Consider the following 16,857-nt stretch of genomic DNA (forward strand, 5'->3'; position numbering starts at 1 on the left):
TGGATTTTTATGGTAGTTCTATTTTTAACTTTTTGAGGAACCTCCATACTGTTTTCCACAGTGGTTGCACCATTTTACCTTGTACCCAACAGTACACGAGTGATCCCTTTTCTCCACATCCTTACCCACGCTTGTTATTTCTTGTCTTTTTGATTTTAGCCATTCTGACTGTATGAAGTAATATTTCACTGTGGTTGTGATTTGCATTTCCCTGATAGTGATGTTGAGCATCATTTTATGTGTCTGTTGGTCATCTGTATGTCTTCTTGGGAAAAATATCTGTTCAGGTTCTCTGCCCATTGATTAATCAGATTATTTGTGGATTTTTTGGTGTTGAGTTCTATAAGCTCTTATTGTATTTTGACTATTAACCACTTATCAGATATATAATTTGCAAATACCTTCTCCCATTCACTAGGTTGTCTTTTTGTTTTGGTCTCCTTCATGTGCAAAAGCTTTTTCTTTTGGTGCAGTCCCAATAGTTTATATTTGCTTTTGTTCCCCTTGCCTCTGGAGACCTATCTAGAAAAATTTTGCTAAGGGCTGATTGATGTTCAAGAGATTATTGCCTATGTTTATTTTTAGGAGAATTATGGTTTCAGATCTTTAATTCAATATCTTGGTTATTGTATTGGTTTTTTATTCAATATCTTGGTTTTTTATTCCTGTGTACAGTGTTAAGAAAGTGGTCCATTTTCACTTTTGCATGCAGCTATTCAGTTTTCCCACTGGATAGCTACACCGGATAGTTTTCCTACACTATAGCTACACAGATAGCTATACTATCCAGTTTTCCCACTGGATAGCCATTTATTCAACTTTTTCCCTTTGCATATTCTTGCTTCCTTTGTTAAAGATTAATTGACCATATAATTGTGGGTTTATTTCTTGTCTTTATATCCTGTTCCATTGATCTATGTGTCTGTTTTTGTGCCAGTACTATACCGTTTTAATTCAGCTTTTTATTATATCTTGAAATCTGGGATTGTGATACCTTTCAATCCCTGTTTTGTTTTTTCTTTCTCAAAATTACTTTGGCCATCCAAGGTCTTTTGAGGTTCCACACAAATTTTAGAATTGTTTGTTCTAGTTCTGTAAAAAAATGTTATTGGTATTTTGAAAGGGAATGCAATGAATCTGTAGATTGCTTTGGTTAGTATGAACAATTTACCAGTATTCTTCCAATCCGTGAGCATGGCATGTCTTTCCATTTCTTTGTGTCGTCTTCACTTTCTTTCATCAATGTGTTATAGTTCTTAGATTGTAGGTCTTTCCCCTCCTTGGTTAAGTTTATTTCTAGGTATTTTGTTCTTTTTGGTATAATTGTAAATGGAATTGTTTTCTTAATTTCTCTTCCTGTTACTTTGTTATTAGTGTATAGAAATGCAACAGATATCTGTTAGTTGTCTATCCTGAAACTTTACTGCATTCATTTATTCTAATAGCTTTTTGGTGGAGTCTTTAGGATTTTTGTATATAGTATCATGTCATTTGCTAATAGCGATGGTTTTACTCCTTCCTACCAATTTGGGTGCCTTTTATTTCTTTTTCTAGTCTGATTGCTTTGGCAAGGATTCCCAGTACTGTGTTGAATAAAAGTGGTGAGAGTGGACATCCTTATCATGTTCCTGATCTTATAGGAAAAGCTGTTTTTTCACCATTGAATATGATGTTAGCTGTGGGATTTTCATCAATGGCCCTTATATTGAGGTATGCTACTTCTAAACCTACTTTGTGGAGAGTTTTTATCATGAGCGGATGTTATATTTTGTCAAATGCTTTTTCTACATCTTTTGAAATAATAACATGGTTTTTATCTTTCCTCTTGTTAATGTGATGTGATATATCACCTTAATTGGTTTTTGAATATTGAACCATCCTTCTATCCCTGGAAAAAAATCCCACTTGATGGTGAATGATCCTTTTAATGTATCATTCAATTTGGTTTGCTAATATTTTGTTGAAGATTTTCACATCTATGTTATTAGCCTGTAGTTTTCTTTTTTTGTAGTATCTTTGTCTGGTTTTGTTATCAGGGTAATGCTGACCTTATAGAATGAGTTTGGAAGTTTTCCTCCTTCTGTTTTTCGGAATAGTTTGAGAATAATAAGTATTAGCTCTTTTAAAAATATTGTATAGAATTCACTTGTGAGCCATTGGGAGTTTTCTGATTATCAATTCAATTTCATTATAGCAATTGGTCTGTTCAAATTTTCCATTTCTTCTTGAGTCACGTTCTGGAAGATTGTGTTTCTAGGAATGTATCCATTTCTTCTAGGTTGTCCAATTTGTTAGCATATAAGTTTTCATAATGTTCTCTTATAATTCTATTTCTGTGGTATTATTTCTCCTCCTTTATTTCTCACTTTGAGTCCTCTCTTTTTCTGATGAGTTCAGCTAAAAATGTATCAATTTTATCTATCTTTTCAACAAACCAACTCTTGGTTTCATTGATCTTGTTGGGTATTTTTAGTGTCCATTTTATTCGTTTTCCCCTCTAATCTTTATTATTTCCTTTCTTGTACTGGCTTTGTGTGTTCTTTTTCTACTTCCTTTAGGTGTAAGATTAGTTAGGTTTTTTTGCTTGTTTGTTTCTTTGAAATATTGTTTCTTGAGGTAGGCCTGTATCACTATACATGTTCCTCTTGGAAATGCTTTTACTATGTCTTAAAGATTTTGGACTGTTATATCTTAATTTTTATTTGTCTCCATGTATTTTTTTATTTTCTCTTTTATTTATTCGTTGAGCCATCATTTATTTAGTAGTATGTTGTTTTGTTGGCCTCCATGTGTTTGTGCTTTTTCTAGTTTTTTAAGTTGCAATTGATTTCTAGTTTCATATCATTGTGGTCAGAAAAAGTGCTTGAGATAATTTCAATATTCTTAAATTTATTTAGACTTCTTTTGTGGCCAAACATGTAATCTATCCTGGAGAATGTTCCATGTGCACCCGAAAATAATGTGTATTCTTCTCTTTTTAGGTAGAATGTTCTATATGTAGCTGTTAAGTCCACCCGGCCTAATGTGTCATTCAGAAACAATTTCCCTGTTGACTTTCTGTCTGAATGATCTATTCATTGATGTAAAAGTCCCCTACTATTATTGTATTACTTTCAATTTCTCCCTTTATGTCTATTATTTGCTTTATGCATAGAAGTCCTATGTTCAGTATATAGATATTTACAATTATTGTATCCTTTTATTTGATTGATCCCCTTTTCATCATGTAGTGCCCTTCTTTGTCTTTACTATAGTCTGTTTTAAAGTCTTTTTTGTGTGATATAAATATCACTTGCCTTTTTCCATCCCTTCACTTTCATCTGTATGTGTCTTTTGGTCTGATGTAACTCTCCTGTAGGCAGCAGCATATAGATGGGCTTGGTTTCTTTTATTTATTCAATCACCCTATATATCTCTTGACTGGAGCATTTAATCCATCTATATTTGAAGTAATTATTGGTAAGTGTGTACTTATTGCCATTTTTTAAAAATTTTTTTTAACGTTTATTTATTTTTGAGACACAGAGAGACAGAGCATGAACAGGGGAGGGGCAGAGAGAGAGGGAGACACAGAATCTGAAACAGGCTCCAGGCTCTGAGCTGTCAGCCCAGAGCCCGATGCGGGGCTCGAACTCACGGACAGTGAGATCATGACCTGAGCCGAAGTCAGACGCTTAACCGACTGAGCCACCCAGGCGCCCCCTTATTGCCATTTTTTAAGTTGCTCCCTGGTTGTTTTTGTAGCTATTTTCTGTTCCTTTCTTCTTTGGCTTTCTTCCCTTGCGATTTGATGGCTTTCTTTAGCACTATGCTTAGATTTTATTTTTTTGTGTGTATTTTACTATAGGTTTTTGATTTATGGTTACCATTGGGTTCATATGTAACATCCTACATGTATAGTAGTCTTTATTAAGTCGATGGTCACTTAAGTTTGAACACATTTTAAAATAGTAAATTTTTACTTCTCCCTCTATTATTTTTGCATATATATGATATATATATCATATATATAATATTTTACAGTTTTTTTATTTTGTGTATCCCTGGACTAATATTTATAGATATAATTGATTTTACCATTTTGTGTTTTAACGTCCATATTGCCTATTTATAAGTTATTAATCTATAGTATGTTGGGTGTAGGTTTTTTTTCCTTTCATCACATTAAAGATATCATGCTATTATTCCCTTCTGGCCTGCAAAGTTTCTGCTGAAAAATCATCTAGTACACTTATGTGATTTCTCTTGTATGTAATTGTCTTTTCTCTTGCTACTTTTAAAATTCAATCTTTATCATTATTTCTGCCATTTTAATTATGATTAAAAGACCAACTTGGATTCATCTTCTTAGGGACTAGAGAGTCCTGGACTGAATGCTTCCTGGACCTGAATGTCTGTTTCCTTCCTCAGATTGGGCAATTTTTCAGCAATTATTTCTTCAAATAAATTTTCTGACTCCTCTCTCTCTTTTCCTTCTAAGACCCCCTATAATACAAATGTTATGACATTTGATAATGTCAGAGTTCCCTTCACCTACTTTTATTACTTTTTTCATTTTCAGCTTCGTTGCTATTATCATCTTCCAGATTGCTGATCCATTTCTTTTCATTCTATCATCTGCTGTTGATTCCCTCTAGTCTATTTCCATTTCATTTACTGACTTCTTCAGCTCCGTTTTTCTATTTCTTTGTTGAAGTTCTCAGTGAGCACCTCCACTCTTTTCTCAAGTCCAATGAGTATCTTTATGACCATTACTTTGAATCTGCTATTAGACATATTATCTCTGTTTCACGTAGTTCTTTTGATTTTGTCTTGTTTTGTTTGGGACATATTCCTATGTCTCCGTGTTTTGTCTAATTCTGTGTTTCTGTGTTTTTGGTCTTAAAATTAGTGATCTTGTGTAAAAGAGGTCCTGTGGTCCCTTCTAACACAATCCCACCTGAATGCCACATTCAGACATTTTAGGGGTGTCCCGTGTCAGCTGTGTGCACCTTCCTGTTGTGGCTGAGCCATGGTTGCCTCCAGGTAAGCTGTCTGCAACAACCTGCTTGGCCTGCTGTGAATGCATTAGGTAGGTTTGCTCCCTGTGCTATTGACGTGTCTGGCTGCAGTCACCACAGCCTCCTTAATAGGCCAGGCCAGTAATCAGCCCAGCTGTCTGCAATTAGCCTTTGTGGCACAGCTGCAGGTGCATCAAGGAGCGGAGCTTATTCCACAAACAGTGAAAAGGTCTGGTTGCTGGAACTGTGAGTGTTCTGGTGTGGCAGCACAATCACATTGGAGTGGTGCCAGTCGTGGCCAGGGCTGCCTGCCAAGTGAGGCAGGGCAGGAGTCACTTTGGAGGCAGGTACATTGAGTAGAGTGGTTGCCCAGGAGATGGCCAGCGTAGAGCATGCAGTGCTAACAAGATGGATGGAGAGCATTACAACTGGTTCCCATAGGCATTTGGCTATCTAGCCTGGGGAAGAGCAAGACAAATGGTGCCCACCAGCACTTTTGTTCCTGGAGGAATCTCTTGCAGATCTCTACTCCTCTGAAACTTGTTCTAAGATTAGTAGATAAATCTCCTTCGTGTACACCCCAGGTACTTATCAAACTGTTGGTTCTGTGCTATGTCTTGGGCTGTTTTTTTTAGTATGTTGGCTTTTTAAGGCAGGAACTTGGTTTCCTATCACTCTTGGACTGTCCCAGAGTTAAGCCCTAGCAGTTTTCATAACCAGACATTATGGGCACTAGTCTTACCAGTACAGGTTCCCAGTGCCAGGGGTGCCCGGTGTGGGGTCTTAATTGTCTTGCTCCTCCGCGTTTGTGATGTCCCTCTTGTTTGCAGTTAGTTGTGCCACAGGTTTGGTTCCTAACCACATCTCTACTCCTCTTACCCTTTTTGATATTGTCTAAGACTAACTGTAAAGATATGCTGTGCCAGTCTTCAGGTGATTTTCAGAGTTAGTTATATACATGTAGTTGATGCCTCAGTGTGCCCATGGGATGAGGTGAGCTCAGGATCCATCTACTCCATCTTATGAACGTCTGTTTACTTTGATTCTAATTGTTCAACTGGTTAGTAGTTAGGAGGCCTTTTTCCCCCCCAGAAAGTAGTGCTACAGCAAAAGTTTTTGGTTTCTCCTGGGGGAGCTGACTTGCTGCTGAGGTGGTGAGTGCATGTATTAAAAAAGCTGTCGGGAATAAAAGGTGGTGGCAGAGTTGGGGAGGTGGGGGAAGCATGTGTTTAGCTTTTGTGGCTTTGGGTGTGGCCACGGACTAGTAGGGCTATCTTCGAGTGGAGGGTCCCAGAACATGGACTTCCCTCAATAGGGTGATGACCCAATAGGGTGCGGATCCACTTGACCTTTGACTGATGCAATGGTCCACTGGGGAAAAACAAAAGGGCAGAATTGGTGCTTCCTCTGGTTTTAGCCTCCTGTTTATGTCATCACAGCTAGTGATTAAGGGCTTAACTCTTTAATTTTTGGCTTGTTGCTTCAATCAGCTATGCTATCACCTTAAAGCACAGTTCTCCCAGCTCAGCTGAGCACCTCCTGACAAAAGTAATGACAGTTTTCAGTTTTCCCTTCCTGAAGCACCACTAAGAAGCCCAGCCCTCAAACCCCTGACCACATTGAGCAAGTATGGCTTGTGCTTGAAATACAAAATGAGTTTTAACAAATTTGCTCCAAAATATTTTATTCATATAAGTTTTATATAAAAAAAAAAACAAAATAGAAGTTATGTGTTACACTGAATAACACATTGAAAGCATGTGTATGGTTGTGGTTTCTAATTTCTCTATAAAATCAACCAGCCATGATGGAATAAAGAGAAAGAGTAAATATCATATTCATCATTTTTTGGTACACTTCCAAGTACAAAAAGCATCATGGTAATTTTTAAGTGCAAAGAAAGCTCATATTAAAATAGACTTTAAAAATTACAAATAAAAATCTGTACATCAAGGATACTTTTAAGGCCTTTCCGTGTGCATGGCACTCTGTTGGACGACAAGAGGAACTGCGAAGAGAAGAGCCATGGCATCAGGTGTTGCAGGTCTGGCCCATTTCAGCCTGCAGGACCATCTCCTCTTTTCTCAAGGGGAAAGTATCAATCAGGTTGAAGAGGGCCACAGGCATCACCAGGGAGACATAGCGCTCCTTGTCCATGCCATGCTTATCCACTAGCACCATACTGAAGGAATAGAGTGGGATTCGCAGCAACAACCTACGGCAAAGAGAAGATTGTCAAACCTGGTTCTCAAGGGTCCCGTTGGACCAGCCAGCACCCTATAGTGACACGGTATGCAGCATAAAGGCTTAATACCACGAAGGACTTACCCATCTAAAGACTCTTGCTACTCAAAAGATGGTGCTTGGACTCACAGCCATCACATGGGACGTTGTTAGAAATGGAGAATTCCATGCTCCACCCCAACCCTACTGAATTAGAATCTGCATTATTAGCAAGATGCCTAGATGACTGGTATGCACACGTAAGGTTGGGTAGCACTACTTTAAATTTTTTAATGTTTACTTTTGAGAGAGAGAGGGAGACACAGAATCTGAAACAGGTTACAGGTTCTGAGCTGTCAGTATAGAGCCTGACGTGGGGCTCAAACCCATGACCTGCGAGATCATGACCTGAGCCAAAGTCGGACGCTTAACCGCCTGAGCCACCCAGGCACCTCAGATAGCATTGCTTTATGGTGGTCAGGAAGATACTAGGCCTGCATTGGTGCTCTATGCCAATAGCTGCTACAAGGTATGTCCAACAATGCTAACATTTCTTTTGCCTTAAATTGGAGTCAACTGAAATTTACAGACTAGGATTGCATAACCACATACATACTAGAACTAGGTCAATGGTTAATAGGAGTGATTTGACCTTTTAGGGAATATTTGGCTACGTATGAACACATTTTTTGTTGTCACAGTGGAGTGGTGCTTGTGGCTTCTAGTGAGTAGAGGCCAGGGATGCTGCTTAATATACAACCCACAGGAAAGTATCTTCCGACAAAGAATTATCCAGTTCCAATGATCAATAGTACTGAGGTTGAGAAACCCTGGACTGGGTGAAGCTGACTAAAATAAGTTTCTAAACACTAGTTCTGGCCCATTCTGGCTTATTCAGTAGCCAGCTCAGGACTGCAGTTAGAGGAGATTAAATGTGGTCTATACCCCAGGTATATTAATTTGGTTAACTATACTTTCTTTGTACCTCAAAGTCTGATTTTTTTTTCTACTCTACCACACTAGAATTTATACTGGGTAAATTATTTTTATATCAACAGAAACATGTTTAGATGAAAGAAGTCAGAGAAAGCAAACAAGCTGGTAAACTGAGCCCACTGATAACATTGAGAAGAGACTGGGTAGGCTTATTTTTTAATTTAGTTATCTAGAGATTATGTGTAAGGTAGAATACACACTGCCATCTGTATGTAAAGTGAAATATTTTTCCTCACACAAAAGGATCAAGGGAAAAATAGTCACTACTCAAAATCCAAACTGATTACGCTTTCTTCTGCCTTCTAAGAGGGAGTTTCAGGGAAGATGAGGACAATTTATATTTTATCTCAGTGGGAAGCTAAACTGCTAATCCACTGCTAGTGACTAGAAATAAAAGACATTAAAATATCTCCATCAGGTCTCCTGAGGTAGTAAGATGACTGAGAAATGCATTAATGAGTGTTTGTAGACCATGAAGTGAATCAAAATGGAGAGAGAAACTGCTGTGCATCTTCAAAAGAGGAATATTTAGTGTTTTTCTGGGGAGGGGAGAGGGATTACCGATGGCAGAGGGGTCCCAGAAAACAAGAGAAAAGAAAATAGGTTTGGAGGGAGAAAAAGGCCAAGCAATGTTGTAGCTGCAACCGGTGGGAAAGGGCAACCAATGAGAAATTGGAACATTTGATGTTATAGTGCTGAGGCTAGGATGGAAATCTCCCATGATGCCACCATCTGCGACCACACACATTCCTCACGTGAGCCTTGTGCCTTGATAGAGCATAAAGGAAAAGAAAAAACTACCATGGGAAGAAATGAGTGTTCAGATCAGCAGGCTATCAACAGTCACTAGAACGTGTTCCACCATGGCCAAGAGACCACAGAAATCTTGGAGATGGATGTCGGGACACCCCACAGGTTGAGGGGTGGTGCCAGCAGTGTGTTGGAGTTACATGAATGCCTGTCATCAGATTGGAATGAGCTCTTCCTGAAGAATACTGTAGAAAACTCTTTAGACTCAAAAAATAATGTGGGATGTTCCAGTTCAAGATGGCAGTGGAAGAAGATTCTGAACCCACCTCTTCCCATGGACACAACAAATTTACAACTTCGTTTGGAACAATTTCCTCTGGGGGAAAAAACCCGAAACCAAGCAGTGCAACTCAGCATTTCAGGAAATGAGAACAAAGCGACATCCAAGTGGGTAAGTAAAAGCTGAGACACTCTCTCACCAAAAAATTCACACACCTAGCAGTGACCCCAAATCAGGAGGGAACTGAAAACCTGGAACTTCTCTTTGAGGATCAAAGTGTTCCCACCCCACTTGGGGAACCCTATCTTTTGAGACCTGCACCTGAGAGAGTCCCCTAAATGTCTAGTTTTGAAAACCAACAGGGCTGAAACCCCTGAGGCCTGTAGGTCTGTGGTAAATTGAGAAATGGTTTTTTATAGGACTCATGTGCAAACTCACCCCACGGTGCAGCCCAAAAGCAGCCATCTGAAAAGCACCCAGACATCAGGTGGAAGAGGCTCCTTGAGAGAGACAGCACGCATGCACGCACACATGAGCAGGGGAGGGGCAGAGAGGGGAGAGAGAGAATCCCAAGCAGGCTCTGTGCTGCCAGCACACAGCCCGACACAGGGCTCAATCTCACAAACTGCAAGATCATGACCTGAACCGAGATCGGGAGTCGGACACTTAACCAACTTAGCCACCAGGTGCTCCTCCTTTGATAATTTTTAAGTGTGTCACTGAGGGGCAGGGGCCTGAGGGATACTCTCCAGGGACAGAGGCTGGTGGGTGCCATTTTCACACTATACCTCTGTGTTGCTAAAGCCAGTGGCAGTCATCTCTTTTTCATTTTTGGCCCGTGGGCTACTTCTTCACACTCTTGCCAGCGGGTGCCATCTTTGTGTTATCCTGCCTTCTATAACTGGTGGGCATGGTCACTCTCTCTCCACCTTTCTCTCTCCCTCTGTCCCTCTCCATCCATTTCTTTCTCCCTGGCTTGCACACTCAAGCTCTCTCGCTCCCAATCTGTTCCTGATGCTGTCCCTCCCTCCGGCTCTATCCACCTCTTGCTCCCCAGCTCTCACACACACCGTCTCTGTCATACTCATCCTCTCTCCATCTGTCCTTTGTGCACTCTCATTTTTCATTTCTCTCTCCCTTTCCCTCTCCTCTGTGTGTGTGTCCATCTCTTGCTTTGTCTCTCTGGGTGTGTCTGTTTCTCCTTTTCTCCAACCCCTCTCTCTCTCTTTGCCACCCTTTCTCTATGTGGGTGGGTCTTTCTACCTCTGTATCTCTCTCTCTCCCCCTTTGTGTGTCTCAGTCTTCCTCTGTCCCAGCTTCCCCTTCTCTTCCTTTCTCTCCCGTCTCTTCTTCCCTCTACCTCTCTCTACATCCCTCTTATTCCCATCTCTGTTCTTGTCTCTCTCTGTCCATCTTGGTCTGTGTCTCCCTCTACCCTCTCTCTGCCAATGTCTCTCTTTCTGCATCTCTCTCTGTATTTGTGTGTCACCTTGTGTGTCTTTCTCCTTTGCTCATTTCTCCTCTCTCTACTCCCACCTCCCTCTCTCCATTTCCTCTTTCCCGCTAACCATCTCCTCATTACTCTCTGTCTCTCCCTCTATGTGTGTGTCTCCTTTGCTCTGTCCCCCTCCATCTCCGTTTGTCTTTTTATCCCTTTTTCAGTGAGTACCATCTTTTACACTCCCCCTCTGCTTCACTCAAGCTGGAGGACACGATCTTCACACTTTCCGTCTGCCTCCCTACAGCTCACTAGTATGTTAAAGAAAGGAGCTTATACCTTATCTGGCTCCCTAATACTTGCTGATGCTGCTGCTGGGACACTTCTACATCATCTGGCTCTTCGGCCAGTGTTGCTTACACCTGTATAGGACAGCAACCACCATCAAGAGACAGCAAGAAGATCAGACCCAGGAGTTCAATCTTCCTGTGAAAGAGGCCTCTTAGCTTATCATCATAGCTACAGCATGAGGGAAAGGCTTCTAATTAAATACACATCTACAGACTGACTGTAAACCTTTCAGAGACCTTGGAGGGGAGACGCTATTTTTGTACTGTCCCTCTGCTGCTCTCCAGAGTGCTAGTATCTATTGCAGGGGAGCTCATATATGTCTGGTGCCCCTGTTTTTATATCTAGTACCATGGTTTTCACAGATGCCACCCAAAGGATACCACTTGATCACCTGGCTCAGTGGCCAAAAGGACTTGCACTCCTGGGTGCCACAAGACTAACAATCAAGAAGGCAGTTCTTGGCAGTCTATCACCTCTGGGGCACTGTGCAGACAGATTACAACAGACCCCATCTTTCTGTGAAAAATCCCCACTTGCTTATCCTGGAGCTTCATCCTAAGGGGCAGGCTTTAGATTTAGAACACATCTAGGAACCTCCAAAGGGGCTCTCAGGAAACATACACCAAGGGATGCCATCTTTGTGCTCTTCCTTTGTCTCACTACAGCTCACCAGTATGTCCCAGCTTATACAGTGCCTGAGGCCCCAATTTTTGTGGCTGATGCCCAGAGAACACCTCCCAATCACCTACTGGTGGCCAGTGGAGCTAACACTTTACAGTCCCACAGCACTATCTATCTATCCATCCATCTACCCATCTATCATTTGCATACTTAACAGCTGCTGATTGAAAGTCTGGCTTCCAGTGAGCCTGAATGTAAGTGCTGAGATTCTCATCTTTCATACACTGACACATATTGACACACTCTCAAATATTGGAAATGATTGAAAATAAAATGGCCTGCTTAGAGAATCAGAAAGGTTTGAGAGACAACCAAAAGCTAGGGCATGGGTGACCAATAAGGATCATCTCCTACATGAGACCACTCTTTCAACATTGAGAAAGGTGGATGTTTCATCTAATGCAACAGAATATGTTCCGAACAAAATAGTAAGATCAAACCTCAGAAAATAAACAATGAAATGGAGAAAAGTAATTTATCCGATAAAAAGTTCAACGTAATGATCATAAAAATGTTTACCAAACTTGTAAAAAGAATGGTTTAGTATCATGAGAATTTCAAAAAGGTTAAAAAAATATAAGAAAGTACCAAACAGAAGTCACAGAACTGAAGAATTCAATAACTGAATTGAAAGATACTTAAGAGGACTTCAACAACAAACTAGATGAAGCAGAAGATATAATAATCAGTGAACTCAAAGACAGGGAAGAAGAATTTACCCATTCAGAAAATCAAAAGGAAAAAAGAATTTTAAACAATGAAGATAGCTTAAAGGACATATGGAAAAATATCAAGCAGACTTTCATATATAACATGGTCCCATTATTCACATGCAAGGGGTCCCAGCAGGAGAAGAGAGAGGGAGAGACTGAAAACTTCTCCAACATGAGGAATAAATAGACATCCAGATCAAGGAGAATTCTAAATAAGAAACCAGAGACCTATACCAAAACACATTATAATGAAATGCCAAAGACAAGGAGACAACCCTAAAAGCAGCAAGAGAAAAACTTGTTACATACATGGAAACCCCCATAAGACTATCAGCATGTATTTGCAGAAGAAACTTTGCAAGCCAAAGGGAGTGGCATGATACATTCAAAGTGTTGAAAGAAAAAAGCTTCCAAACAAGAATACTCTTTTCAACAAAGTTATTCAGAAGTGAAGGAGATAGTTTTCCAGACAAGAGTTCATCACCACTAAAACAGCCTTACAAGAAATGGTAAAGGGACTTTATGCTGAAAAGAATGGGCACGAGTTACTAACAAGACCACATATGAAAGTATACATTTCATCGGTAGAGGGAAATATATAGCAAAGGTAGTGGATTCATCACATAAAGTTAGTATAAAGGTTAAAATACAAAAGTTGTAAAAATAACTACAATAGGTTAAGAGATACACAAGATAAAAAAGATAGAGTTGTGACATCAAAAACATAAAATGCATCCTTTGGGTAAATGCCTAGTAGTGCACGTGCTGGATCAGAGGGTAGTTCGAGTTTTAACTTTTGGAGGAACCTCCATCCTGTTTTCCACAGTGGTGGCACCAGTTTGCATCCCCATCAACAGGGCATGAGGGTTCCCCTCTCTCCACATCCTCACCAACTCATGTTGTTTCTTGTGTTGATTTCAGCCACTCTGACAGGGGTGAGGGTGATATCTCATTGTAGCTTTGATTTGTACTTCCCTGATGACCAGTTATGTTGAGCATCTTTTCATGTGTCTGTTGGCCATCTATATGTCTTTTTGGAAAAATGTTCGTGTCTTCTGACCATTTTAAAATTCGACTGTTTTTTGGGTGTTGGGTTGTATAAGTTCTTTATATATTTTGGATACTAACACTGTATCAGATATGTCATTTGCAAATATCTTCTCCCCTTCCATAGGTTGCCTTTCAGTTTTGTTGATTGTTTCCTTTGCTGTGCAGAAGCCTTTTATTTGGATGAAGTCCCAATAGTTTATTTTTCTTTTTGTTTCCCTTGCCTCAGGAGACCTATGTGGAAGGCAGTTGCTATGGCTGATGGCAGAGGTTACTGCCCGTGTTCTCTAGTATGGTTATGGTTTCATGTCTCTCATTTAAGTCTTTAATTCATTTTGGGCTTATTTTTGTGTATGGTGTAAGAAAGTGGTCCAGTTTTATTCTTTTGCGTGTTGCTGTCCAGTTTTCCAAACACCATTTGTTGAAGAGATTTTTTTCCCACTGGATATTCCTTCCTGCTTTGTCCATGATTAATTGACCATAGAGTTGTGGGTTCCTTTCCGTTCCATTGTTCTATGTGTCTATATTTGTGCCAGTATGATACTGTTTTTATCACTACAGCTTTGTAATAGATCTTGAAGCCTGGAATTCTGATGTCTCCAGCTTTACTTTTCTTTTTCAAGGTTGCTTTGGCTATTTGTGGTCTTTTGCGGTTCCATACGGATTTTAGGATTGTTTGTTCTAGCTCTGAAAAATGCTGGTGGTATTTTGATAGGGATTGCATGAAACATGTAGATTGTTTGGGTAATATAGACATTTTAACAGTATTTGTTCTTCCAGTCCATGAGCATGGAATGTCTTTCCATTTCTTTGTGTCTTCTTCAATTTCTTTCGTCAGTGTTTTACAGTTTTCAGAGCACAGGCCTTACACCTCCTTTGTTGGCTTTATTCCTAGGTGTCTTATGGCTTTTGGTGCAATTGTAAATGAGTTTTATTAATTTCTCTTTCCGCTGCTTCATTATTGGTATACAGAAATACAATAGGCTTCTGTACACTGATTTGATATCCTGTGCCTTTACTGAATTTATCAGTTCTAGCAGTTTTTTGATAAAGTCTTTTGAGCTTTCAATATATAGTATAATGTCATCTGCAAATAGTGGAAGTTTTACTTCTTCCTTATCTACTTGGAGGTCTTTTCTTTCTTTCTGTCGTATGATGGCTGTGGCTAGGATTTCCAGTACTATGGTGAACAAAAGTGGTGAGAGTGGACATCCTTGTCTTGTTCCTGCTCTTTAAGGAAAAGCTCTGTTTTTCCCTATTAAGGATGATGTTCACTGTGGGGTTTTCACAGATGGCCTTCATGATACTGAGGTATGTTCCTTCTAAACCTACCTTGTTGAGGGTTTTTATCATGAATGGACATCGTACTTTGTCAAATGGTTTTTCTACATCTATTGAAATGATCGTATGGTTCTTATCCTTTCTCTTATTGATATGATGTATCACATTGCGAATATTGAACATTCTTTGCAACCCAGGATTAATTCTCACTTGACTGTGGTAAATGATTTTTTAAAATGTATTGTTGGATTTGGTTTACTAGTATTCTGAGGATTTTTGTATCTATGTTCATCAGAGATATTGGCCTGTAGTCATCTTTTTTGTGGTGTGTTTATCTGGTTTAGGTATCAGGGTAATGCTGGCCTCATAGAACGAATGTGGAAGTTTTCCTTCCTTTTCTGTTTTTTTGGAATAGTTTGAGAACAATAGGTATTAACTCTTCTTTAAATATTTGTGGCTCACTGGGGCACCTAGGTGGCTCTGTCGGTTAAGCGTCTGACTTTGACTCAGGTCATGGTCCCACAGCTCATGGGTTAGGGCCCCGTGTCAGGCTCTGTGCTGACAGCTCAGAGCCTGGAGCCTGCTTCAGATTCTGTGTCTCCCTGTCTCTCTGCCCCTCCCCCATTCTCTCTCAAGAATAAACAGAAATGAATGAATGAATGTTTGTGGCTCAGTTGGTTAAGCATCCGACTCTTGGTTTGAGCTCAGGTCATGATCTCATGGTTTGGAAGTTTGAGCCCCACAGTTGGGCTCTGCACTGACACTGTGGGGCTGCTTGGGATTCTCTCTCTCACTCACTCACCCAAAATAAATAAAAATAAAAATAAATGGTTGGTAGAATTCATCTGTGAAGCTATGTGGCCCTGGACTTTTTATTTGTTGGGAGTTATTTGATTATGGACTCAACTTCCTTGCTGGTAATCAGTCTGTTCAAGTTTTCTATTTCTTCCTGTTCGTCCAATTTGTTGGCATAGAGTTTTTCATAATATTCTAACTGTATTTCTATGGTGTTGGTTGTTATTTCTCTTTTACCATTTGTGATTTTCTTTGAGTCCTTTCCCTTTTTTCCTTAATAAGTCTGGCTAGAGGTTTATCAATTTAATTTTTTTCAAAAAACCAGCTCCAGGTTTCATTGATGTGTTTAGTTTTTATATCACCTATTTCTGGTCTAATCTTTATTATTTCCTTCCTTCTGCTGGTTTGGGGTTTTGTTTGTTCTTTTTCTAGCTCCATTAGGTGTAAGGTTATGTTGTTCAAGATTTTTTTGCTTATTGACGTAGGTCTATATTGCTATACATTTCCCTTTTAGAACTGCTTTTGCTGCATCCCAAAGGTTTTGAACCATTGTGTTTTCATTTGTTTCCATGTATATTTTGTTTCTTTAATTTCCTGGTTGATGCATTCATTGTTTAGTAGTATGTAAATTAAACCTCCATATATTTGTGGTCTTTCCAGAATTTTTTTTTTTTTTTGTGGCTGATTTCTAGTTTCCTAGCGTTGTGGTGGCAAAAGATGCATGGTAGGACTACAACCTTTTTGAATTCGTTGAAGCTTGTTTTGTGACCTACTATGTGATCTATTCTAGAGAATGTTTCATGTGATGAGTGCCCTATTTTCTTCATATAATACTTTATGTGTTAGTTTGTTCTCTAGAAAAAAAAAATTCCATTTATCAACAACAAAATGCCCTGAGACGGAACAAATGAAAATATACTAAAACTTGTAAGAAAAAAAAATCTGAAACAACCTAACCTTACACCTCACCCAGAAAAAGAACAGGGGAAGCCCTAAATAATGTTCACAGTCAAAATAAATACAAAGGACTAAAAGGACAGGAAAGATGAAAGAAAAGCTTGCTTTTTGACCAAAACCAACAATCTTGATAAACCTTTAGCTAGACTCACCAAGGAAAAGGGGGCTCAAACAGAAATGCAAGAGACAGAAAATCATAGACTAGTATGAACAATTATACACTAACAAATTAGATAATCTGGAAAAATATATAAAACCCTAGAAACACATCACATAACCTTCCCAAACTAAATCATTAAGAAATAGCAAATGTGAACACATCAATTTCTCAGTAAGGAGATACTC

General features: G+C 39.4%; 1 protein-coding gene across 3 annotated transcripts in view; it reads right to left on the reverse strand.

The window, feature by feature from the left end:
• Positions 1 to 6,667: 6,667 nt before the first annotated feature.
• The window catches only part of SRPX (sushi repeat containing protein X-linked), a 112,457-nt gene continuing 102,267 nt past the window's right edge, over positions 6,668 to 16,857 (reverse strand). For all 3 annotated transcript variants that reach the window (XM_043570452.1, XM_043570454.1, XM_043570453.1), the window contains one exon: positions 6,668 to 7,215. In XM_043570452.1, the coding sequence (XP_043426387.1) occupies positions 7,032 to 7,215 (184 nt within the window). In that variant the 3' untranslated portion in view covers positions 6,668 to 7,031. The remainder of the gene's footprint in view (positions 7,216 to 16,857) is intronic.

This window comes from Prionailurus bengalensis, chromosome X, assembly GCF_016509475.1.
Source record: "Prionailurus bengalensis isolate Pbe53 chromosome X, Fcat_Pben_1.1_paternal_pri, whole genome shotgun sequence".
Lineage (NCBI taxonomy): Eukaryota > Metazoa > Chordata > Mammalia > Carnivora > Felidae > Prionailurus > Prionailurus bengalensis.